The following is a 25790-nucleotide window of genomic DNA, read 5'->3' on the forward strand; positions in this document are numbered from 1 at the left end:
TTGTTATGCGATTAGGCCATTAAGTGAACATTCAGTTCAATCTATTGCCTTTGTTGTGTAAACAGACACTCCCTGCCAGACACTAGCTGACTGCCCACGCTACTGGAGATTGCCTCTTCTTTGTATTAAGAACCTCTCTGTTGTGTAAACAAATACTGCGGAAGACTATGGGAGATGCAATTGCCTCATTAAGAGCATCTTAATGCTTAATTAAGACCAGAAAGATCCATCTGAAATGTTGTGTGGTTCTTGCAAGACAGAACTTTTCTGTGATTTGTGGGGATATAGGAAACAGCCTGCCTATGTAAACTGCCTTGAATAAAGTCAGAGGAGGAATCTGATGACCAGAAAGGCGGTATATACCCAGTTGTTGTTGTTGTTGTTGTTATCATCATCGTCATCATCTTGTGCTTTGACCACCCGCATACATGTGGTCCGTCGTTAAGCAAATGGTTGTTAAAACGGCAAACACCTGTACACATGGCAGAGAGAGGGCCTCCAACATGTGTGCAAAAACAGTACTCTGCCATATTTTTTCTGGATATACATACCAAAGGGGAGTCTCCTTCAAAAATGGGAGTGCAGGATTGCTAATTAGATTTGAGCAACCATACAACGCAGTTTCTCTGGGGCAGTCCCACGTGAGTTTTTTTGGGGGGGAGGGAATGTCTTTTGAGGGGGAGGGAATGTTCCATATTCCAAGAATTTCTCTAAATGTGCTCAAGGGTCCTGCTTTTTGACACAACGAGGTCACTCCTGTGTGCTTGTGGCAAGGTGATAAGTGACACAGCAGTGCTGCCGCACCTACGACTCATGTGGGGTGGGGGAAGGAGGGTGGGCAGGATGATGTGGTGAGAAGTGAGTGAGAAGTCAGCTGCATGCAGCTCCTCAGCTGCCCAGGTAGGAAGTCTCGGGGCTGGAGGACGTCATCCTGGGGAGGAGGGGAAAAATCCCCTAGGAGGGACCCCTTCTCCAGGGGACAGGACCGTATCCAAATGCACTCAGGATACTCCTCGGCAGGAGGGGGCTTCTTGTAGTGGGGGATTCGATTATTAGAAACATAGAAAGGGAGGTTTGCGACGGATGTGAGGACCGCATGGCTACTTGCCTGCCTGGTGCAGACATCACTTCTCGTCTAGACAGGCTGGTAGACAGTGTTGGGGAGGAGGTAGCGGTTGTGTTGCATGTCAGCACCAATGACATGGGCAAGTGTAGCCGGGAGGTCCTGGAGGCCAAATTTAGGCTATTAGGTAGGAAGCTGAAAGCCAGGACCTCAAAGGTTGCGTTCTCTGAAAGGTTGCCCTGTTCCACGCGCAGGGCCAGCTAGGCAGGTGGAGATCAGGGGTCTCAATGCGTGGATGAGACGGTGGGGTAGGGAGGAGGGGTTTAGATTCGTTAGGTACTGAGGAATGTTTTGGGAGAAGCAGGGCCTGTACAAGAGGGACGGGCTTCACTTGAACCAGAATGGAACCAGACTGCTGGTGCATAACATTAAAAAGGTGGCAGAACAGCTTTTAAACTGATCCCTGGGGGAAGGCCGACAGGAGCCGAGGGACATCCGGTTCAGGACTCCTCATCCCTATGGGACGAAGATGGGGAGAATAGAGAACAACAAGACAAAGGCAGAGTAAGAGAAGAAATTGGGAATGGTAGTGTGATGGGATATGATAGACGGTTTGGCACAGTGAGAGGATGCGGAGACAAAGGAGCTAATAAGCAGCCCATCCTGGGGCATTCCATGTACAAATGCTTTTATGCAAATACCCGAAGTCTCTGAGCAGAGATGGGAGAACTGGAATGTCTGGTGACAAGGGAAAACATTGACATAGTAGGCATAACGAAAACCTGGTGGAATGCGGAAAATCAGTGGGATACTGCAATCCGAGCCTATAAACTCTACAGGAGGGACAGGGAGGGGCATGTTAGAGGTGGGGTGACCGTTTATGTTAAGGAAGGGATAGAATCCAGCAAAGTAGAGATTGAAGGTGGGTCCGACTCCACCGTAGAATCTCTGTGGGTTAATTTACCAGGCCTGAGGAGCTATGTAATACTGGGGGCGTACTATCGTCCTCCAGACCAAAAACTGGAAGGGGACCTTGAAATGAGGAAACAGATCAGGGAGGTGACAAGGAGGGATAGGGTCGTAATCATGGGGGACTTCAATTATCCTCATATTGACTGGGTCAATTTGTGTTCTGGTCATGAAAAGGAGACCAGATTCCTTGATATGCTAAATGAGCAGCTAGTCATGGAGCAGCTAGTCATGGAGCCCAACAGAGGACAGGTGACTCTGGATTTAATATTGTGCGGTACTCAGGACCTGGTTAGAGATGTCAATGTTACAGAGCCATTGGGGAACAGTGATCATGCTGCGATCCGTTTCGACATGCACATCGGGGGAAGAATCTCTCACAAAAAACCTTGACTTCCGACGAGCGGACTTCCCTCAAATGAGGAGTTTGAAAGGGAAGGTAAAAAGAGTCCAATCTCTCCAGAGTGCATAGAGGCTGCTTAAAACAACAGTAATAGAGGCCCAGCAGAGGTGTATACCACAAAGAAAGAAGGGCTCCACTAAATCCAGGAGGGTGCCCGCATGGCTAACGAGCCAAGTTAGAGAGGCTGTGAAGGGCAAGGAAGCTTCCTTCCGTAAATGGAAGTCTTGCCCTAATTAGGAGAATAAAAAGGAACATAAACTGTGGCAAAAGAAATGTAAGAAGGTGATACTGGAGGCCAAGAGAGACTATGAGGAATGCTTGGCCAGCAACATTAAGGGGAATAATAAAAGCTTCTTCAAATATGTTAGAAGCAGGAAACCCGCCAGAGAAGCGGTTGGCCCTCTGGATGGTGAGGGAGGGAAAGGGGAGATAAAAGGAGACTTAGAGATGGCAGAGAAATTAAATGAGTTCTTTGCATCTGTCTTCACGGCAGAAGACCTCGGGCAGATACCGCTGCCCGAACGGCCCCTCCTGACCGAGGAGTTAAGTCAGATGAGGTTAAAAGAGAAGATTTTCAGACCTCATTGATAAATTAAAGATCAATAAGTCACCGGGCCCTGATGGCATCCACCCACTTCAGCAATGAAGTTGCTGATCTCTTGACTAAAATATGCAACTTGTCCCTCAAAACGGCCACGGTGCCAGAAGATTGGAGGATAGCAAATGTCACGCCTATTTTTAAAAAGGGAAAGAGGGGGGACCCAGGAAACTATAGGCAGGTCAGCCTAACATCCATACCGGGTAAGATGGTGGAATGCCTCATCAAAGATAGGATCTCAAAACACATAGACGAACAGGCCTTGCTGAGGGAGAGTCAGCATGGCTTCTGTAAGGGTAAGTCTTGCCTCACAAACCTTATAGAATTCTTTGAAAAGGTCAACAGGCATGTGGATGTGGGAGAACCCGTGGACATTATATATCTGGACTTTCAGAAGGCGTTTGACACGGTCCCTCACCAAAGGCTACTGAAAAAACTCCACAGTCAGGGAATTAGAGGACAGGTCCTCTCGTGGATTGAGAACTGGTTGAAGACCAGGAAACAGAGAGTGGGTGTCAATGGGCAATTTTCACAATGGAGAGAGGTGAAAAGCGGTGTGCCCCAAGGATCTGTCCTGGGACCGGTGCTTTTCAACCTCTTCATAAATGACCTGGAGACAGGGTTGAGCAGTGAGGTGGCTAAGTTTGCAGATGACACCAAACTTTTCCTAGTGGTGAAGACCAGAAGTGATTGTGAGGAGCTCCAGAAGGATCTCTCCAGACTGGCAGAATGGGCAGCAAAATGGCAGATGTGCTTCAATGTCAGTAAATGTAAAGTCATGCACATTGTGGCAAAAAATCAAAACTTTAGATATAGGCTGATGGGTTCTGAGCTGTCTGTGACAGATCAGGAGAGAGATCTTGGAGTGGTGGTGGACAGGTCGATGAAAGTGTCGACCCAATGTGTGGCAGCAGTAAAGAAGGCCAATTCTATGCTTGGGATCATTAGAAAATGTATTGAGAACAAAACTGCTAATATTATAATGCCGTTGTACAAATCTATAGTAAGGCCACACCTGGAGTATTGTGTCCAGTTCTGGTCGCCACATCTCAAAAAGGACATAGTGGAAATGGAAAAGGTGCAAAAAAGAGTGACTAAGATGATTACTGGGCTGGGGCACCTTCCTTATGGGGAAAGGCTACGGCGTTTGGGCCTATTCAGCCTAGAAAAGAGGCGCCTGAGGGGGGACATGATTGAGACATACAAAATTATGCAGGGGATGGACAGAGTGGATAGAGAGATGCTCTTTACACTCTCACATAACACCAGAACCTGGGGACATCCACTAAAATTGAGAGTTGGGAGAGTTAGAACAGACAAAAGAAAATACTTCTTTACTCAGCGTGTGGTTGGTCTGTGGAATTCCTTGCCACAGGATGTGGTGCTGGCGTCTGGCCTGGACGCCTTTAAAAGGGGACTAGACAAGTTTGTGGAGGAAAAATCTATTATGGGTTACAAGCCATGATGTGTACGTGCAACCTTCTGATTTTAGAAATGGGCTATGTCAGATGCAAGGGAGGTCATCAGGATGAGGTCTCTTGTTATCTGGTGTGCTCCCTGGGCATTTGGTGGGCCGCTGTGAGATACAGGAAGCTGGACTAGATGGGCCTATGGCCTGATCCAGTGGGGCTGTTCTTATGAGAAGACAGTGGTGTGGCAGAACAGGAGTGGAAGAAGCCAAGAGAAGAGCCTAAGTTAGAAAGCAAGCAGTGAACAGCAGTGAGCTTGGTCTTGCCCTGCATTCACAGCCAACTGTTAAACTTACCTGCTGGTTTTGGGCCTAGAAGGAAAGGAATAGGTTGAGTGGCAGTGATAGAGTTGTGTGCCTGAATCTGGCCCTTAGCAGCAGCAGCTTAGCTCACATGCCATTTGTGCCATGTCCCCCTCACCAAGGTCAGGGAATCAGCCATTCATGGACTCTGCATCGTCACTTCACCTTTTTCCTTCCGTTTGCGGCCCCCACTCTTCTGTGCACCCTCCTTTCCACTTGCTCTGCTGCAATCAGTTATGACAGTCAATTTGGCATGACAACCAAACATCTCTCATCTGCCCTCTGCCTGATTTGGGCGTTTTCTATATGCTGCTATTTTTAACTTAATTCTACACTCTCACTGTTCCTTGTGTTTAGTCAATGTTTCTTTGGTAGAACGTTTAAGCCAGCCAGCTACCCCCTGAAAATGTTTCATGCGATAGTCTTCTTTCAGCGGGGAGCTATAGGAAACCTTCCTGTTTTTAAGCAGGGCAGGGAACACCCAAAGTGATGTGCCCGCAAATCAACACTCGCCATTAGTCAGAGTGGAAAGGCAGATACAGACAAAGAAAACCCCAGGAACAGTTGCTGTAAGCAGCAAGACCAATGCAAAGGGGAGAAGGCAACTTCCAGATACCGACAGCCCAATCCTAACTTGTGCTGGAGCAGCCAGGCTGCATGGCGGAGCAGCCAGGAGGCAGCTAGAGTGGGTAAAGGGATATTTTCCCCCTTACCCTGAGTATCACCCCAGCCAGATCTATGGAGCTATTTGGATATCCACCAGCTATATAGTTGGCAGGAGTCCGAGCAGCCTGGTGTAATGCCAGCTGGGCCAGAAGGGACGATGGGATATGGTGGAGGCCTGATCTGCTGATCCTGCCCCCTCCCAGACCTCATCTGCCTGCATTCCATCTCCCCACACACAGAAATGCCCCCTCCCTGGCTCAAAACTCACTCCCGCCACCCTCTCCCAGCCCCTGCACCTCTCAGTGCAAAACCCACCTCCACCAGCGGCCAGGGGCTTGGATCCAGCGCTGGTGGACCAGCACAGGCTGATCCACCAGTGCTGCCTCCTCACATCATTTAGCACTTTTTACAGTGCTTTTTTTTACAGCACTTTTTACAGTGATATTTGATTTTCTCTGTAAACCGCTTTGTGAACTTTTGTTGAAAAGCGTTATATAAATACTATTGTTGTTGTTGTTGCTGTTGCTTTTAGGAAGGTGACCGTTGTGCATGTGCTTCCCCAACACAGGATTGAACTGTGAGTATAATACGCCTGCACTGCAGCTTCTTGAATTCATGGGATTCAATAAACTCTTCTGTCCCTCTGCTAAGTCAAACTCAACGCTTCCACTGGTCACTGGCAGAAGGGACCACCTCGCCACATTAGAAAATCCAGGCGATGGTAAAATAGGTGGCTGTGTGGACAAAAAAGAGGGGAAAAGGCTTCAACAGGGGTAGAAACAAGTGTTGCACTATTTTACTGCATGTGTCTGCATGCATGGGCACAGGGCAAGACATTCATAGGAGTCTGTGGAACTCCTTGCTACAGGACGCAGTGATGGCTTCTAGCCTAGATGCCTTTAAAAAGGGGGATTGGACAGATTTCTGGAGGAAAAGTCCATCACAGGTTACAGGCCATGGTGTGTACATGCAACCTCCTGATTCTAGGAGGCTACGACAGAATGCCAGGTGCAAGGGAGGGCACCAGGATGCAGGTCTCTTGTGGTCTTGTGGCTCCCTGAGGCGTCTGGTGGACCACTGTGGGATGCAGGAGGCTGGACTAGATGGGCCTTTGGCTTGATCCAGCAGGGCTCTTCTGATGTTTTAATCAAGACACTGTGTTGTTCCAGTTGCCAGCCACAATGGATGGAGAGTCCGAAGATTGGCATGGGAAAGGCGGGATATAAATCCCCTATATGTGTGTGTGTGTGTGTATGTATATGTGTGCGCGCATATATATGTATGTATATATGTGTGTGTGTATCTGTATATGTATGTGTGTGTGCATATACACACACACACACACACATATATATATATATATATACATAAACAGATATATATATAAATAAAATGAGGCAGTGTGTTTAATGAGCCTGGAGCAAAACTGAGAGACCTGGTCCATCTTCTCCCTCCTCTGTCCAGGAAGCCCACCTTGGGTAGCCATCGACACACAGCCGCTCGCCCACCTCACAGGGTTGTTGTGAGGAAAAAGTGGGATGGGGGAACCACGAGGGCCGCCATCGTGACGCTGAGCCAAGAGCCTCTGCCTGGCTTCAGGCTGCTTTAACTGGGAGTGAGCGAGGCCCCATGAACTCTCTGGGGTTCCTCCAAGCAGAACTGAGCAGGACCGGGCCGACAGCGAGGTCTGGCACTGACTGAGAAAAAGGCGGGAAAATCCTGTCAAGCGGCCGCCATCTTGTCTCTTGAGGAGTTTCCTCCTGAGAGGAGCGCCTGCAGCTGCCTCCTGACAGGACTTTCCCGCCTTTTCTCAAGAGCCAAGATGGCGGCGCCTCTTTCTCCTCAGCGGCTCTTCCATGGCGGGCCACCAGGGGGCGCGCACGCGCTCTCCCCTCCCCCGGCGCTGCGCCCTGCCGGTCCGTCCCCTCCTTCTCACTCTCCCCCAAGATGGCGGCGGCGGCGTTGTGGGCGGCGCTCTGCGCCACGGCGCTGCCGACTCTGCTGCTCTGCCTGCTGCTGCTGTGGCAGCGGGCTCCGCGCGCCGGCTCGGAAACACGCGTGGCGGTATTGGTGCTGGGCGACCTGGGCCGCAGCCCCCGCATGCAGTACCACGTCCTCTCGCTAGTCCGGCGCGGGCTCTCCGTCGCCTTCATCGGCTTCCCGGGTGAGTCTTCCCGGTTTCCGTCTGCAGGGAGGGGGAGACCAGGGCTCAAGCCAGGCGAGAAGCCACGCCCCTCCCCGGCCAAGCTAAAGCCACGCCCCCTCCTGCCCCGGGATCTTGCTTTTTGGCAGCAAGAAGCCACGCCCCCTTGCCCTGTCTGATAGGAAGCCAAACCCCCTCCTGTCATGGAAGCTCCTCCTCCCAGCAGGTGAGAAGCCACGCCCCCTCGTGCACTGCCATGTGAAAGCCAAGCCCCCTCCTGTCATGGAAGCTCCTCCTCCCAGCAGGTGAGAAGCCACGCCCCCTCGTGCACTGCCATGTGAAAGCCAAGCCCCCTCCTGCCCTGCCTGGCAAGAAGCCCGACCCCCTCCTGCCATGGAAGCTCCTCCTCCCACCAGACACCCCACCTCACTTAAGATGGGAGGACACTCTGTGCATGCTCAAGGGCACTCTTGCTCTACACCTTTTTAAAGTTAGAATTTCTATGGGGGGGGGGACTTTTCAGCTCTGGGACTGACAGCTGACTTTCCAGGCTCAGCTATCCCAGGAAGAGTCCTGCCCAGTTCGACAGGCCAAAAGTTCATCCAGACCAGCGTGCCCTGCTTTCTTGGGTGCTCCTGTGAATGTCTGGGGGGACGAGGCATGTAGGCAAAAGCCCTCCCATGCTGCCTGCCTGCCAGCAACCAGTGTTCAGAGGTAGTGTGCCCTTGGGCATGGAGGTTCTATTCTAAATGGAGCTTGTTTGACTTCAGGGAGGCTAGAATGGCTTAAGTCACAGAACTTAAAGCCTTCCCCCAGTCCCAAGACATCTTACAGCTGGCCAGTGCTGGAGGAGCGCTGGTTGCCCATGTGGCTTTGAGGTCCAGAGCCAACTGGCCCCTCCTTCCCAGGCACCGCAAACATACGTAACCACACGTTTGCAACACCCAGTGCCATTGCTAGAGATCAGCACTGGCACCAGAGCCAGGTAGGATTGGGCCCCTAGTGCTCTGTTTGCAGGTAAAAATGAAGGATGTGAATAAGCATTGTGGCTAATAAAAACATAAGCAACTTTTCTGGGGTCACATCAAAGGGTCATCAGGTCCGCTATTCTGGTTTCTACAGGGAGCAGCCAGATTGCTGTCTTCTCCTGACTGCTGGACTTCAAACATAAGAAGTGACCATCAGAAATTCCAAAAATATAATTGTTTCCCTCATTGTTGCATTTCCATCTTGGAGGAAAGTAGCATGTGTTGAATTTATCCATGCCATGTAGCTTTTATGGTGCTACAGCACTGCCAGGAAAAACAGTGGTAGCTGGGCCTATCCAGAATGCAGGGGCAAGAGTTTCTGAGAGGCAGAGTGAAGCTTGTGGGTGGTTTGACATGCCCTCTGCACCTCTTCTTTGAGAAACTGACCTGTTCCTTTCTGGAACTGGGCAGCCTGGTCACTGGGTGACCTCGGCCGTGTTCTCACTTGTTAAGGAGGAGTAAGAGCAGGCAGGCAACCATAAAGGGAATTCTTGACTGTGCAGCTTTTTCTTGCTAATCCTTCTGACCTGTCTTTCATGTTCTCACACTCCTCTATGTGTACACAGCTTCTCTTAATTTTGTTTGCATCTCCCCCCAGGCACAAAGCCGCGCAGAGAGATTTTGTGCAATGAAAACATACAGATTGTACATATTCCAGAGCTCAAAATCTGGCAAGGTATGGTGACTGACTGCATTGTGGTTGAAACCTCTAATCAGAAGAGTCTGTTGATAGAAAATTCTACAGGGAGGGCTGTGTCTTTGCTGCATAATGTGGGGTTGCAGGGGAGAATCAAGAGGGTCTTTAGCTCTTTTTTGTCCTTATCAGTTCCCACTACTAGCCTTTTTTATTGTTTTTTTCATGATTGCCTTTAAGACCGGAGGAAGCTCAGCTGGGAAGAACAACCTTGGAGGTAAAGGTGGGAACATTTGCAGAGGAGCACTGGTGAGTGCAGACCACCCACCAAGTTCTACTCTACAAATGTGTCCACTTTGGCATTCACGATTGAGAATGGTGATTATGGGAGACCCCAGATAGCTTATGCATGCCGTAGGTAAGCGTTTGACAGCCTAACCCTAACCCACCCTCCAGTGCAGATGCAACTGCAATGGTAGCAAATGTTCCCTCACCTTGAGGAGGTCTCCATGACTTCCCCTCCACCACAAAATGCAGTGCACACACTGCATCGGTGCTGAAAAGTTGTTTAGGTTTGGGCTGTAAGATTCTGATACCTGTCTGTTGCAGATCAGCTAGAAAATGTAGCTAGCTTTTCTTGTTTGTTTTTCATAACTGAACAACTGTTTTTTATACAGAGCTGCCTGAGGCTTTGACTGCAGGCTCTTTCTTTTTGCAGTTGGGCCCAGGGTTTTCCGCTATATTGTAAAAGTGATGGTTCAGAGCATCCAACTGCTGTATACAATGTTGAAGATAGCGAAACCAGGTTACGTTCTTCTCCAGGTACGCATCTATGTTTTTGTTTCCAAACAAACTGCATGTTCTTGCCTCTATATTCAGGCATTATTTGTTTGAGGTGGCTCAGAAATCTGTCCCCTTTCCCCTCCTGTAATGTCCAGAATCCTCCTGGTCTGCCCAGCATAGCTGTTATGTGGGTAGTTTGTCTTCTGCGAAAAAGCAAGCTAATAATCGACTGGCACAACTATGGGTATACGATCATGAGTCTGACACACGGAGAGAGGCACCCGATCGTCCGGATGGCCAAATGGTTTGTACATACTTTTTCTCCTCTTTATTGTTTTCTGGCAAAGGTGGGATCTGTAGGTGGAAATGTTTGGGCTCAGTGATGTTGTATGCAGTGGATTTAGAAAAGGCAACTGCTAGTCTCGTGCTTACACATGCCCTTTGCTGTATGTGTGGTGATGATGTGCCAGGGCGCTGTGTATCCACTACTAAGCAGAATTAAAGTTCTGTGCCCAGATGATCTGTGACCTGTTTGCACTGTACAACATGAGCAGATTTTCATGACTTCCATTTATTCTGAATCATTTACTCTGGAAAGGAATGACAGGGCTCTAAAGCTCCGTTCCTCCCATCAGAAAAGGTACATTATTTTTACAGGCTGTCAAGTTGCCTGACTCTGTAGCCACAGGAGGTCCCTTCTTGTAGGTGGCAGACATGCACACAGAGACATAGGTAGGTGGAGATTCCAGGTGCTGCAGATAAAGTTCAATCAGCTTTATTCAGAGGGTTGTGTTGCAGGGAAAGAGGGTTGCATCCCTTTCTTTCCGTTTCTAGCACAAGCTAGACTCCTGGGGTAGAGTCTGTGAATCACGTTTCAGGCTACTATTAAAATTCTTTATGTGAACTTGCATGAGGCAGGTGGTCATCTCGAGAGAAAAGCAGTTTTTGGGGCCCTGGGGCAGAGGGGGCCCTAGCTGACATGCATCTCCACACTTTGGAAAGCACATACTAGTTCTGGGCCCTCACGTTGCTGGAAAAGAGGCAACCAGACAAATGCAAGTCCTCCTCTACACAGCTACCATGACCGTGATGGAGACAGACTCTTGTCCATCTGATGCCTGGATCCTGATCAGTGTTCCCAGCTAGGCACTCAATTTGGAGGTTTCTTGTGAGGCAGTGGGAAGCCATAGGCCAACCTCTTCTCCCAGTGGTATATTGCCATTTCTGGATGCCACATTGTGTCATGGTGTCCACTGCTGTCCATACTACCCTACAATTGCCCAGTAAGCAATTGCCTCCTGGTGCCTTGTTTCCTGGGCAGTGGCAGAAAGCAACGGCTGCAGTGGACGTGCACAGCCTCAGATTGGCTAGGTGTGACTGTGGTCCACCTATAGAACCATCCCTGAGAACAACGATTAGCAAATATACGTGATTTGTGCACTCCCGAGCGAAAGATTTGCATGTACCATGTTGACCAGATCATCTTGCAATGAAAGCATGACTCAGAAATTGAAAGGCACACACTTTCAGCCATGTTTTTGCAGCAGTATGGAGGCCGGTAAGGTGATGCTTCTGAATGCTGTGTTTTCTTGTCAGTTCTAATTAAACTCTTCAGGAGCAACTTCCAATGTCCTTGGAAGGCTAGTAGAAGGCACAGGCAGGCTAGTAGAGTTCCTGGAAACCTGAGGATGTTTGTTCTTTAACAAACTGCAAGTGTCCTGTGGAAAGCAAACTCTGGTGGCAGCAGGCAGGGAGGCCTTGGGAGTGAGACAGAAGCTGTGCACCTTTTGTAACCTAGCAGCAAAGGAAACTAGAGACTCAGCTAGAAACTAGAGACTAAAACTCATCTGCTTTAGACCCGAAGAGCATCACCGTGACTCGGGCCTGGGGGAAGAAAATGGAGAAATGATACATTTCTGTGCTTTGGAAGGGGATTGAGAAATGCAGTTCGGCCCCTGATGTCGTGACCTGGCTTTAGTTTCTTTTGCATTTGAATTGCTTTAAAAAAGCATAGCAACTGAGAAGGAAACTTTAAATTACACTGCAAATATCTGAGCAAGGTTAGCACACTTGAGGTTCACTAACCAAAAAGATTGGTTTTTTTCAGGTACGAAGAAGTCTTTAAAGATTGGTTTTTTTCAGGTACGAAGAAGTCTTTGGTCGGCTGGCTGACTATAACATCTGTGTGACAAAGGCCATGAAAGAGGATCTTCAGGTGAACTGTAACATCAGGTAAATCAGTGGCTCCTGGTGGGCTTGGGCCAAGCAGACAGTACATTGTGATGGGATTTATTAGGTGGCTTACCTCATGATGAAGTCAGTAATCTAGGAATATCCAGTCCTGCTGATTTTGGGGTGAGTGGGGGCATGCCCTAATGCTTCTGATTTGAGAGTTAGTACTTGATCATTGTGGTTTAATTTTATAGTAGAGCCTAGTAAGCAGTAATAAAAGCACATTGGTTTTTGAACTTACAAAGGACTTGTAGTATTACTTATATTATCCCCATATTGAAGAGTGTGGTTTTTGATATGGGCATCTAATTTTCTGTTTATCTGTTACAAGATATTTTGTTGAATTTCATAGCTTAACATAGATTGTAAGCTACATTGATGATCCTTTAAATGAGGCAGAAAAGTGGCCTGTAAACCTTTAATTAAATAAAACTGCTGGGGCAGGATCAAACAAGGGAAGTCATATTTGCAGAGAGGTTTAGATTGGTGTTTCTCAAGGTTTGCACCACTTCACATGGTCCACCTATTCGAAATACCACCAGGAGTAACTGGCAATGACATCACTGCCAGTTACTTCTGGGTTGAGAGGCTAGATGCAATGCGGCAAACACCAGTAAGAGGCTCAGGGTGGATGGGAGGGCTTTTTTGAGCGCAGAAAAGCATGCTTTAGAGCTCTGCCCACAGACTCAAGTCTCCTACCACTGTTTGTTGCATCATGTTCCTGGTCTCACTGCTGGGTGGGCAGGTGTCTAGGGATACTGTGAGTACCACCAGACACCACCTCAAGTACCACTTACACGTACCACTAGTTGAGAAACACTGGTTTATATGTATAGATCCCAATGCAAATTGGCTCAATCTTGTATAATCTATGCACCACAGTATTAGAACATCCTGATGGACATCAACAAATATGACATTCAGTGTGTGACTACAAGGGTGGGACTTGGGGTCATTATCCTGATCCTTCACTTGTGTCAGCTCTTCCTTTGTAACACACCGTCTGCCTAGGGGTTTTTAAATCTTGTATAAATATTTTTCCAGGGCAGTTTTTTTAAGGGTGAGATAATTCTTTCTTGGTGCTTTTTCAGCTATGTTTACTTTTACTATCTGAACAGTGAGCACATTTCTTTGCAGAGCAATTACCCTCTATGACAAGCCGCCTTCTTTCTTTAAAGAAACATCATTGAGTGATCAACACAAACTGTTTATGAAACTTGCCAAAGACTATTCTCCCTTCAAAGCCCGGAACGCGTAAGTTAAAACAGACTTGTTGGCTGGTGACGAACGTGCATGAGTGAATTGGCCTTTGTAATGCGGAAATGACCTTAAGAGAGGCCTGGCATGGATCAGCCTCAAAGTGTTACTCCTTGTTTAGTATTGGGTTTGCAATGTGGCTTGTTGTGTTTTTCCACAATACCACCCTGCAGGACTGGTTGTTTCTGTTCCTGTTTTACAGCAAAAGAGTTGAGGTTGGGAGAATCATGGACTCTACATATCTTTATGAAAGGCACAGCTGGATGCTCTAGGTCAGTGGTTCTCAAACGTTTTAGCACCAGGACCCATTTTTGAGAATGACAATCTGTCGGGACCAGGGTGACCAGATGTCCTCTTTTTCCAGAACATGTCCTCCTTTTTAACCTCATGTCTTGGAAAAGAACTTAAATGTCCTCCTTTTCCCTGCAAGCAGTGCATAGTCTTCTTGTAATTAATAACTTATATGTAATATAGTTTTACATGTAATAATAATATAGTGTTTAAATTAACCACATGCAATCTATATATAAGTGTTCTTAGCTTTTATTTTGTCATGTCTTCATTTTTCTTGAATGTCCTACATTTTGGGGTGCCTTGTCCTCTTTTGCGATTATGACATCTGGTCACCTTGGTGGGGACCCACCGGAAGTGATGTAATTAACCTGGAAGTGGTGTCAGGGTCGGAAGTGACATCATCTGGCAGGAAAATTTTTAACACCCCCATATGACAAAATCAAATTAAATCAATTAAGTAAATTAAAAGTTTGCAAAAGTATAAGTTTAAAAATTTATTTAAAATAAAGAGGACCCCTCCTAACCCACCTAAGCAGTTGCTGATCTGTTTAAAAAAAAATTCCCTAAAGGTTGCAATCCTATCCATACTTACCCCAGAGTAAAAGCCATTGACTACCATTGTTAAAAGCATAGAAATAGTAGCCTGTTAAAAGTACAGTTCTGTAACTTTTCCCAAATGCAGTCACATACCAGGGTAGCATCAAGTTTCATAGGTTAAAAATAAAATATACATTGTATATTTTAAATAAATTTATTTAAAATAAATTTAAATGTATATTTAAATAAATAAAAATTAAATAAAATGTACATTGTAATGAATGGGGCCCACCTGAAATTGGCTCATGACCCACCTAGATTCACAGTTTGAGAAACACTGCTCTAGGCCCTCTGTTACCTAGTTGGATAGCCATACCTCTTCTGCGGGTGTTTATCTTCTCTGCATATCCCGGATGGCCAATCTTCAGAAGTGAACTGTGTTTCTTCTCAGAGTGGAGCCCTTCCAGTCCGATGATGTGGAGAAATCCGCCTTTACCCAGCTTGATGTCCAAAGCGGAAATGTGACGCACTGCCCAGGCCGACCAGCTCTCCTGATCAGCAGCACCAGCTGGACAGGTCTGGACTCTCCCTCAGTATTGATCTGCGCTTTAAAGCAGGAATGGCCTGGGACAACCTAAGCCTGCACATCAAATACCGCAACCCTCCCCTTGAGTCAACACGTTTCAATTTCCCTTTTTACCCACGAACAAATAGATTTTGCCAGAAGGCTTCCAGTGGGTGTTTGGCTTCAGTTGCTGTGAGCCTTTTGGCCATAGAAGAAGAGAGTGCTTGTTGATTATATTGGTCAGCGTTCTCAAACTGTGGGTTTGGACCCACTAGGTGGGTTGCGAGCCAATTTCAAGTGGGTTTCCATTCATTTCAATGTGCATTTTATTGTTAATATATTAGACTTGATGCTACCATGGGATGTGACTGCATTTGGGGAAATATTACAGAACTGTACTTCTGTGAACTGTACAACCTTTGGCATGTTTGGGGAATTTTTAAAGCAGATAAGCCACTGCTTGGGAGTGTTCTTTATTTTAAACAATTTTTTAACTTATTGTAAACTCTTAATTTACTTATTTAATTGATTGATTTTAATTTTGTCATATGGGGTGTTAAAAATTTTCCTGCTTGATGATGTCACTTCTAACCATGACATCACTTTCAGGACATCACTTCTGGTGGGTCCCAACAACTTGTAATTCTAAAAAGTGGGTCCCGGTGTGGAAAAGTTTGAGAAGTTTGGGTATTGTTATTCCTTTTTCAACAACTGTAGCTCTCAAAAGCACACATAATCACAGCATGCTTTTCAGTGAGGCCGGGCATGTCATTGAGATGCAGGAGTCTCCAAACTCTGGCCCAGGGGGCCAGATACAGCTCACAGCAAGCCTCTGTCTCACCCATGGCCAGCCTCTGGCCCCCTCTGGGCCTCTGACCTGCTCAACTTGAATGCAACCACAAGCTGTGGGGTTGGGGAATGGGGGTCCATTTGAGTGTGTGCTTTATTTCTGTGATGTGTGTTGGTGCTTGGAGAAATCTTGGAACTTTGAACCCATTTATAATTCATCTAAGTTCCATCTCCCAATGATTTATTTAAATTTTAAATTTACTTATTTTTCGAGCCCTTGACACCATGCCAGATAGTTGATGTGGCCCTCTGGCCGAAAAGTTTGGAGATCTCTGTCTTAAAGAATCATTTTTTTCTTTTACAGAGGATGAAGATTTTTCTATCTTGTTAAAAGCTTTAGAAGGTAGGTTGCTGAGAAAGCTTTTGTTTTTTCTTAAGAAACAATAAAAACAAATGAAGGTTCTCTCCCCCCCCCCCAATAGTTAGCTGTGATCTGTGAACTAATAAACTATGGTTTGCAGTATGCCGGCAAACCAGGCTTGGAATCCATGACTTGAAGTAAATTTGCAAATCACAGTTTGCCCTGACCTCTGAATTGGCAAACCAGAGTAGCTCCACAACAGCTGCGCCATAGGTGATGGTAAAACCAGACATAGGTGAGTGTCTCTAAACCAGGGGTGCTCAATAGGTGGATCGCGATCTACCGGTAGATCGCGAGGCAAAATGAGTAGATTGCGGAGTGCCGACCCCCCCTTCAGGTGCCTCTGGGAGGAAACGCCGGGAGTAAGGCCCATTGTACTCAATGGGGCTTACTCCCAGGTAAGTGTGGCTAGGATTGCAGCCTCACAGCCTAATCCTAGGCATGTCTACTCAGGAGTAAGTCCTGTTATACTCAGTGGGGCTCAAGGTACACCAACATACGTTGTACACATAAATGTTATATGTTATGATGGCGTGAACATTGTAAAAAAAACTCTGGTAGATCTCCGGGGCTTGCTGGGTTTCAAAGTATCTCTCGAGCCAAAAAAGTGTGAGCACCCCTGCTCTAAACCATGATTTGCCTGTACATTTAGAAGTTGAACCATAGCTTGGGTTGGAAATGAGGTTAGCACAGATCATGGCTTGGTGTGATGATTGAATTGACAAACCAGAATTACAGCTGGTACAATCAAATGCAGGAAATACATCTATTATGTAAAATGGAGCAGACCAACTAACCAATATACAAAGATAAGTAAATGTGATGCCAGGCTGCTCAGAAATCCATAAATGCACCTATAGTGCAGTCCTAGGAACACCAACTCAGCATCAAAACTCAGTGTGACAAATGGGGCTTACTCCTGAGTAAGTGTGTTTAGGATTGCAGCTGTGGTGAGTTTTGTTAACTGTCCACCATAATATCAGCAGGAAAGGCGTAACTTTTGCTTGTTTTGTTTGTGCCACAGAATATGAACATCATATCGGTGAGGGAGCAAAACTTCCTCCTCTAGTGTGCGTGATAACAGGTAGTGACATCTAATAGTTTGTTTTCTGTCCCTCTTGTGGTTTACAATGGAGAGGCCCATTTTGCACCAAAGTAGTGAGGAAGCCCCTGCCTGCTCCACTGGGCACGTTTTGACCCAGGTAGCGCCCAGCTTCTGAGTAGGTGCTGGTCCACATGCATTTAGTGTCCAGACCATCTTCGGGATACTTTTGACTTTGGGCAGATATAGGAGACCTGGCCTGGAGTCCAGTACTTGCTACGATATTGGCCAGTGTCCCTTTGGTAAACAACAACCTGTTGCCTGCTTTGTCTGTGTCTTAAAAGGCAAAGGGCCTCTGAAGGAGCATTACAACCACCTGATAGTGACGATGCACTTCAAGCATATTCAGGTCTGCACTCCATGGCTGGAAGCAGAAGACTACCCCCTTCTGCTGGGTAAGGGCCTCCTTGGAAATCTCCACTGCTGCTTTGCGAGAAGAGATAGTAAAATGTCCTTAGGGGGGCATAGAAAAGTGCTGGATCTGACTGGACCATTGCGGGAAGGTGAGGCTGCTGCACCTGCCTTTTTGTGGACATCTCGCCTGTGAATGCAGGAGAGGCATTTTGTCCCCATCATCCTCCACCTTTCTTGTTTCTCCTCCATGCCCCAAGGATGAAGACAGAGTGGAGGGCAGAAATGTAGGAAGGGGTCAGGGTCCCTGAGAGCCTCTTGTGCTCTTACATGTGTTCATATATGGGCAGGACATAAGGTGCATGAAAGGCAACAGAAAAAACATATGTGGAAGCCATGCTAGAGTTAGGATTCTGTATGCCACTGATTCTGCACTCTGGCTTAATCCATTGCAGGCTGCTCCTAGGGGTGCCACCCAGTTTGTCCCATGAGAATCTCGAATGATGCATGGCTAATCTTGTCAGATCTTTCTGACAGTAAGAAAGCAGGTGCTTGCTTGTTTTAGCAGCCAGCATGCTGCTAAAAACCAAGTGTTGGACTCATTTTTCTTACAGGTGCAGCAGATTTAGGCGTTTGTCTCCACAAATCATCTAGCGGCCTAGACCTGCCTATGAAAGTGGTGGACATGTTTGGCTGTGGTTTGCCTGTGTGCGCAGTGCACTTCCAGTGGTAAGAACATTTCATGATTCACACACACTTGTCAGGTCAACTTGGGCCATGAATGACTTCGATCATTTTAAAAGGTGATTAGGGCATATAGCTTGGGCATATAGCAATAGCATATGATCAAAATAAATGATAGTGGCCTGGAGTCTCCTTGGTCTGAGGCAGCGCACCTCTGAATACCTCGTGTTGGTGTCAAACAGGAGGGCCGTTGCCTTCCTGCTTTGCTTTTCACCTACCAGGTGGCATCTCTTGGCCAGTGCTCATCAAAGGTGCTGGATGAGATGGGCCTTCGATCTGATTCAGCAGAGCTGTTCTTATTGAATTTGTGTCTCTGAAGGCTGACAACTGGCAACCCCATCCTAACTTTCCAGAACTGATGCAGCCATGCCAACAGGGTGCACATTGCATCCTGCAGTGGGTGGGGGGAGCCACGGAGACCTCTTCAAGGTCTTGGTTTCATTTCAGTTGCATCAGCACTGGAAAGTTGGTTAGGATTGGGCTGTGACATAGGAAGTGGGTAGCTTCCAAAATAACCTGCTTCAGAGGAAGGGACTCTTGCTCAGGAGGAAGAGTACCTTTGGATGCTGTTCAAGCATCATAGACGGTTAGGCCTGTTTCACAGAAGTCCTTTACCATGCACACATTCTGCTTGGCTGGACTGAAAGCAGCTATATAACTTGTGCTGCAAGTCGTTGTCTGAATTTGTTTCTTCAGTCCCAATCCTGTGCAGCACTGATACAGCCATACCAGTGGGTCGTGCACTGCATCCTGCAGTGAGGAGGCAGTCACGGAGGCCCTCTCAAGGAAAGGGGGCATTGTTACCTCTGAGATGCATTGCAGCTGCATCAGCACTGGAAAGTTGGATAGAATTGGGCCCTTTGGTGTGCTGGGTACACTGCTTGACTTGAGCTTACCTGAGGACAACTTTCTTTGCAGTTTACATGAACTTGTGAAGCACGAAGTAAACGGTTTGATATTCAGAGACTCCAGTGAACTTGCAGAGCAGCTGAAGGTACAGAAGTTTTGAGGACCAGCTCTCTTATTAAATAAATTCAGTGCTGGGTAAGGGGAAGTTGCAGCTTTTGGCGTGTTGGCTCAGGTCATCATGCTGGGAGGTCTCAAGCTGGCCCTGGCCTATAAACTTTCTTTAGAAAGAAGAAGATAAAAGATGAGATTCTCAGCCAAATTCTGCCTTCCTGTAGAATGCCAGCATACCAATAGCAGTCCTGACTATTGTTGAATTGTGTTAGCTGTTCTTTGAGGACTCTAGGGCTTCTCACATCTTACTGTATATATGTAAATATATGTAAAAGTGGTTTATTCTTAGAGATGTGTCACTTGTTGGGGTGCATCTGTTCTCATGCATGGATGAGAGGGTGTTAAACATAAGGTCCGGGGACCAGATGCAGCCCATGGAAGCCCTTGGGCTCTCCCAGCATGACCATCAGCTGCTGTCAGCTACTGAGCTATTCTGAGGTATCACTGCTGAAAGGGCAGCCTGCGTGATAATTGGGCTCTCCCATATCTTGGAAATATGATCAAGATTTGCATATTTTGTCTTCTGTCATATGCAGCTAATGTGTTCCTAGGTGAGGGAAAAAAATTATTTCTGGTCCTCACTTGCTGCATGACATCACTTCCTGCTTAATGACATCACTTTGTAGGCTTCATGAATGATAATTTGGCCTGCTGGATGAAATGAGTTTGACAGAGGATGCAATTATTCTGAGAGATCTTTATTTAGGAAAGAGTATCTCTGGCCTCATTGCATCTATTGGCGCAGAAGCTGCTATCTTTTGGAATGACAGTATTTTCATTCTCCTGCATGTTGCATTCATCTGTTTTTCTTCCTTTCTTTCTGACCTTTTGAAGACGCTGTTCTGGGAATTCCCTAATGCGGAAGGCAAGCTTAATTCATTCAGAAGAAACATGCAGAAAACCAAGCAGCTTCGATGGGACGAAAGCTGGGAACAGACTGTGTTTCCTCTCTTTTGCAACAGTTCAATTGTGACGCCGACAGCAGAATCCCCACATTCTAATTAATGATTCCTCTAAAAAATAAATGTGCTTTTATATGGTGAATTTTTTCAAAGTCTTCTCTGAAGCTTGCTCACAGGCATTCAAAATCTTTTCTACTTTATAATGCAATCTTAGGCATGCTTACTAAGGGCCACTAGGTAAAGTTCGTGCTAACTTACTCACAAGTGAACGTACGCAGAATTGTGAGTCTTGTCAGTTAACTCCTGCTCCAGACAGAGCCAATGTCCTATTTAAGCTTGTCCACCTCCTACTTCATCCGTACGGAAATGCAGCCAAGGGTTTGGGTAGTTGTGTTTCCCAAGGGTGTGTCACCTTCATGGCAGGGGGACACACAAGTGGCAGTCTGGCTGCCATTGGCTCACTTGCTCAGAGGAGCAGGGTGAGCAGAAGGCCTAGGGGAAAAGCTGGCTGGTGTGGGGTAAAATAATGTAGGGCCAGAGTCATGTTTTAACCCTTCACTCAGCTGTAAGTCTGTCTGATCCCCAACAACCCACAGACTGAGAGCACAATCCTAACTAGAGGTTAGGCTAGCGCAAGTCCCCTGCCAGCCTCATTATGAGTGTTGCAAGTGTGCCATAAAGCATGTTCGCAACGATTTGTGAGCTGGGTAAGCTGATGCAAGGATGTGTGCTGGCCTACCAGCACCAGATCAAACAGCAGAGGAGGTAAGTAAGTGTTGGCCTAGAGAGAGTGGCAGGAGGGTGGAGCAGGGCTGTGTCTTGAGCAACCTCCTTGCTTTGCTTTTCTCCCTCTTCCTCACATGTGCCATACGCATAACACACACTCAAGCCTTCTTTGCTTCAAGGTCCCGGAGACAGGAGGCCAACTGCCCTTTGGGTTGAAACAGTTGGCAAGTTTGTTTTAATCAACAGAAAAGATTTATTGATGATCAAAAAGAGAAAAAAAAGTCCCAATTCTGCACTTGACAGCCAGTTCTCGAGTTCAAAAGAAAGTAGGAACAGGTTCTAACCAAGGCTTCCTTGACTGAAATAATCCACTTGCAATTCAGCCTCCTCCTGGCACCAGGGAGCATGATCTTTGGAATTAAACTTGTCTTAGCCTGACAGCAGCACCATTTTCATCCCAGCTTGATTGGCTTTTTGCAATTTAACACAACTGGTATGCTCTCTCATCTCATTTTGGGAAGATATGAGATGAGAGAACCTCCTCCCCCTCAGCTCTGTTGGGCTGGTTTGGAATTGACCATCAAATTTCCTGCTTCAAAATTAGATGAGTGAACTGGGCCAATGAGTAGGGGTGAGCTAAGCCCAGGAGGGGTCTAGGAAGGTTTCAGCCAAGGTTTCTGTTCCATGGGGTAGCCAGATAGTCATGGCATTTCAGGATACATATAAATCGGGGAGTGCTATTGGGGTACATGACCTAGAGCAATGGGTGCCAAACCCCAGCCCGCAGGCTGTATCCAGCACCCACTGTGGTCCTTCCTCGGGGTGAACGGAGCTTACCGTTCTGCCTGGGGGCCTCTCCATTCTGCAAATTGCCCCCAACTTTCAGGATGGCTAGCTGTGCATACCCGGAAATCCGGGTGCAAAGCCTGCTGGGTCGAAATACCCCAGAAGCGGCTGGCTGCTGCAAAGGTCAGGGGTGATCTGTGGCAGAGGCTCCTGGGTGAAACAGTAAGCTTCGTCCACGCTGGGGACACCTTTACTGGCACCCAGTGGTCTCCACTATGAAGAATGCCGACCTAGAGCTCTGGTCCTAATGGGGAATATGACAGGCCAATTCCTAGATTGGCTGCAGTGTACACAGTGCTCTGCCATTTGGGGAGGGGGAGGGTGTCCTCAGGAGAGGAGTGTTTGCCCATGACAGGCTGAAGTTCACTTTATTAGTTTACATTGGCCAAGGTGGGTTTCCAAAGTGATTTACAATTGCAATCCACTAAAGAGGCATAATATATTGAAATATTTATTTGAAAAATTTATATCTTGCCTTTCCCGTGCCCAAGGCAGCTCACACAGTTCCACAATTAAATGTGCAATGTATAAAAATAGTAAGTTAAAATCATTTAAAAACATACAAACACAGTAGAGCCATGGGGTGTGTGTGTGAGCAAGAGTATTTGAACTAGAGAGAATTAGCCAAGCCACAGCACTATTCCAGAGCATGAAGGGCAGGCAACAACCCATCACCCAAATGCCAAGTGAAACTGACACGTTCTGAGCCCTTGCCAAAAAAGTCTCGGAGGGAGGGGGTAGTTTTTAATCCACCCAGAAGGGAAGTCCATGGTTGTGGCGCCACGACAGAGAAGGCTCGCCCCCTCGCTGCCATCCCTCTAACTTGGGACAGAGGGGGCACTTGAAGGAGAGCAGGATCATGAAAGAAATATGCAGAGGGGTGTTAGTCTCTCCTGGTCCCTTGTGGTTGATTTCCAGACTCTTCCTTCCAGAGGTAGGTAGTGGAAAGAGCTGCAGATCCCCAACAGGCAAGCTAAACCAAAAGTCTAGCTTGCTTGGTCAACAAGATGGTAGACATCCGTGTTGTCACTCGGAGATGACCAGGCAGCTTCACACCTGGGGCATTTTGCTCCATCCCAGGACCTTCATCAACGCTCCTTTCATCTCCTGATTGCGCAGACTGTATATGATTGGGTTTATCATGGGGTTGACCACAGTATAGAAGATGGAGATCACCTTGTCCTGCTCTGCAGTGCGCTGCGCCTTTGACCGCATGTACATGAGCATGGCGGTTGTGTAGAAAATGGTGACCACAGTCAGGTGCGCCGAGCAGGTGGAAAAGGCTTTCTGCCTGCCGTCAGCCGAGGCGATGCGCAAGATGGCGACAATGATGCGCACATAAGAGAGAAAGATCAAGACAAAGGGGAATATCTCTGCCGCTATGCCCCCCATGAACATTGCACTCTCGCTTACAGACGTGTCGACACACACCAGCTGCAGCATCGCTGGCACTTCACAGAAGTAGTGGTCGATGATGTTGGTGCCACAGAGAGGCAGCTCTAGCGCAGTGAGAGGAACCACTGAACCAAGGAAGGTGACGATCCACGACCCAGCTGCCATGCCGACGCACACATGCATGTTCATGAGAGTGGAATAATGCAGTGGATAGCATATGGCAACATAGCGGTCGATGGCCATCACAGCTAAGAAGATGCACTCCGCGGCCCCTAGGAACAATGTGGTGTACATCTGAACTCCACACAGGGCATCGGAGATGGACTTCCTCGTTGCCAGGAAGTTGATGAGCATCTTCGGAACCACAACGGAAGTGCAGCAGATGTTCAAGGCGGCCAGGTTGCAGAGGAAGAAGTACATGGGCGTCTGGAGGCGGGAGTCTAGGCCGGTCAGAGTGATGACTGCAACATTACCAACCAGAGTGACAATGTAGATAATTAAGAAGAGCACGAAGAGGATGACTTGCAGTGCTGGGGGTCCCGAGAACCCCAAGAGAATAAACTCTGTGATGGTGGTTACATTCCCCATCCTTAATAGTTGATGTTGATCTGTAGGAAGGAGATAGGATATCTATGGATCATTCCAACCTGTACTAACTGACCTGACAGCATCTTCCTGAAGTCTTTGCTCACCTTAGTGCTTGAGATCCCTTTAACTGGAGATGTCAGAGATAGAACCTTAGGGGGACCTTCTCCCACCGAGCTATGGGACTGGCTCCAAAGGGGAAATTTATGTCATGTATAGTGCAGTAGTTGTCTGCATTTTAAGTGGTTGAATAAATTAAAAGTACAGGTGTGTGCCGTTTAATGACCTTCTGCTTAATGACAGACCGCATATACGACGGTGGTCAAAGAACAACAAAGAGGCTCTTAATAAGGCGGTTATAACTCAACCTGCACCAGAGTTTACACAACAGAGGTTCTCAAAGCAAAGAAGAGGCAATAGGTCTCTAGGAGCCTGTGCAGCCAGCACGTATCTTGCAGGGAGTGTCTGTTTACACAATAAAGGCACTAGACTGGGCTGAACGTTCACTTAACAACGTAATCGCATAACACGGATCGGAGAACATATCTCCAAGTGGCACATGCCTGTACTTGCTACAGCAATACCTCGACTTTCATCCTCTTGACTCTCAACGCTTGGCTCTTTCAACCATTTTCAATTATAACCACATTTCAAATTTAATCCACATCCTTTCCTCTTCTGTCTGATTTCATCCAACCTTCCAACGTCAACGATCATTGACATTCCTATGTTTATTTTTCTTTTATTTCAACCCCTAGAATAGCTGTTTGCCTCCCAAAGGGGTTACGGTCAGATTTACGCACACATGCAACAACTTTTGAACAAAAAAAGGACACTCCCTATTGTAAGTTTGTCTACTAATGATGGCCTTAATGCCACATGTAGGTTTGCCCCAAGGCTGGGAAATGACTGAAGCTTTAACACGCACTTCAATGGAAGCCTGCTGAGAAGCCACCATGTGGAATAAGTGAGTCATGAAGGGTGCAAACCTTGAAACTGGAAAAAAAACAAAAACATTTATTGGAAATTGTAAAGAAAAATAGATATTGTGCATGCAGAGAAAGTTTCAAAATGTCCTACACCCCTTTCTAGGGAGCCCCCTAACATATTCTCTTTTGCATCTCTGATGGCTTTGGCCAGCAACGTGCAAGCATGAAGACATTTTTGCTTCCTGCAAGGATGGATTTTAAAAAAATCTTTTTTTGTTCCTGATTAACGACGGATTTTTTACAGGATTAATTCTCAGTGCTACGTATTTAAAATCAATTCAGAAAGCTGACTTTAACAAGGTAGGTATAATAATAATAATAATAATAATAATAATAATAATAATAATAATATGCAGATTCCATGTGAGGTATTTTCTTTGGCAACATGCATGCTTGCCCTAGAGCATCAAATGTATTTCATGTCATGTTTTAAAATACATTTTATTTCTCGATGACTGAGGCTACAATCCTACGCATACTTTCCTGGGAGTAAGCTTTTTTAATTTGTTTTATATGTTGTTAGCCGCCCTGGGTCCCTTTTTGGGAGAAGGGCGGGATAAAAATAAAGTTTTATTATTATTATTATTATTATTATTAGTAAGCCCCACTGAACAGAATGGCTTACTTTTGAGTAGACCTGCTAGAGCAGACCTGTAGATAGAGGGAGCATCTGTGGCTCATGCACAGGTGCCTCTCAGCCCAATCCTACGCATGTCTACTCAGAAGTAAGTCCCATTATAGTAAATGGGGCTTACTCCCAGGAAAGTGTGGCCAGGATTGCAGCCTCTGTCATTCATTGATGGGGTTGTGCAGGAGCAGCCATAGCTCAGCAGTAGAATTGGAGCTTTGCATGGGCAAGGCCCTGGGTTCAATCTAGTGAATCTCTAGTCTCTGGGAATCTCCAGTCTCAGATGGATCCTGGATCTCCAGACTAGGCAATGGGCCCTTTTCTCAAGACCTCATAGTTCCTGCCCACA

The 25790-nt window shown here is 46.8% G+C and overlaps 2 protein-coding genes across 3 annotated transcripts; one reads left to right on the forward strand and one right to left on the reverse strand.

Moving 5' to 3' along the window:
- The first annotated feature begins 7417 nt into the window (after positions 1–7417).
- On the forward strand, positions 7418–20414 carry ALG1 (ALG1 chitobiosyldiphosphodolichol beta-mannosyltransferase). 2 transcript variants are annotated; one of them, XM_066640581.1, is made up of 13 exons: positions 7418–7634; positions 9240–9317; positions 9994–10097; positions 10214–10362; positions 12201–12290; positions 13428–13544; positions 14830–14954; positions 16097–16135; positions 17178–17237; positions 17540–17650; positions 18221–18335; positions 19269–19344; positions 20205–20414. In XM_066640581.1, the coding sequence occupies exons 1-13, from the start codon at positions 7418–7420 to the stop codon at positions 20373–20375; spliced, it is 1452 nt and encodes a 483-aa protein (XP_066496678.1). In that variant the 3' UTR covers positions 20376–20414. The 2 variants fall into 2 exon arrangements, with proteins under 2 accessions (XP_066496678.1, XP_066496679.1); XM_066640582.1 differs by lacking the exon at positions 17178–17237.
- A 2480-nt stretch (positions 20415–22894) lies between these two features.
- On the reverse strand, positions 22895–23827 carry LOC136633703 (olfactory receptor 10A7-like). The gene has a single exon (XM_066609483.1). The coding sequence runs from the start codon at positions 23825–23827 to the stop codon at positions 22895–22897; it is 933 nt and encodes a 310-aa protein (XP_066465580.1).
- Between the last annotated feature and the right edge of the window lie 1963 nt (positions 23828–25790).

Source organism: Tiliqua scincoides, chromosome 13 (assembly GCF_035046505.1).
Source record: "Tiliqua scincoides isolate rTilSci1 chromosome 13, rTilSci1.hap2, whole genome shotgun sequence".
NCBI classification, from domain to species: domain Eukaryota; kingdom Metazoa; phylum Chordata; class Lepidosauria; order Squamata; family Scincidae; genus Tiliqua; species Tiliqua scincoides.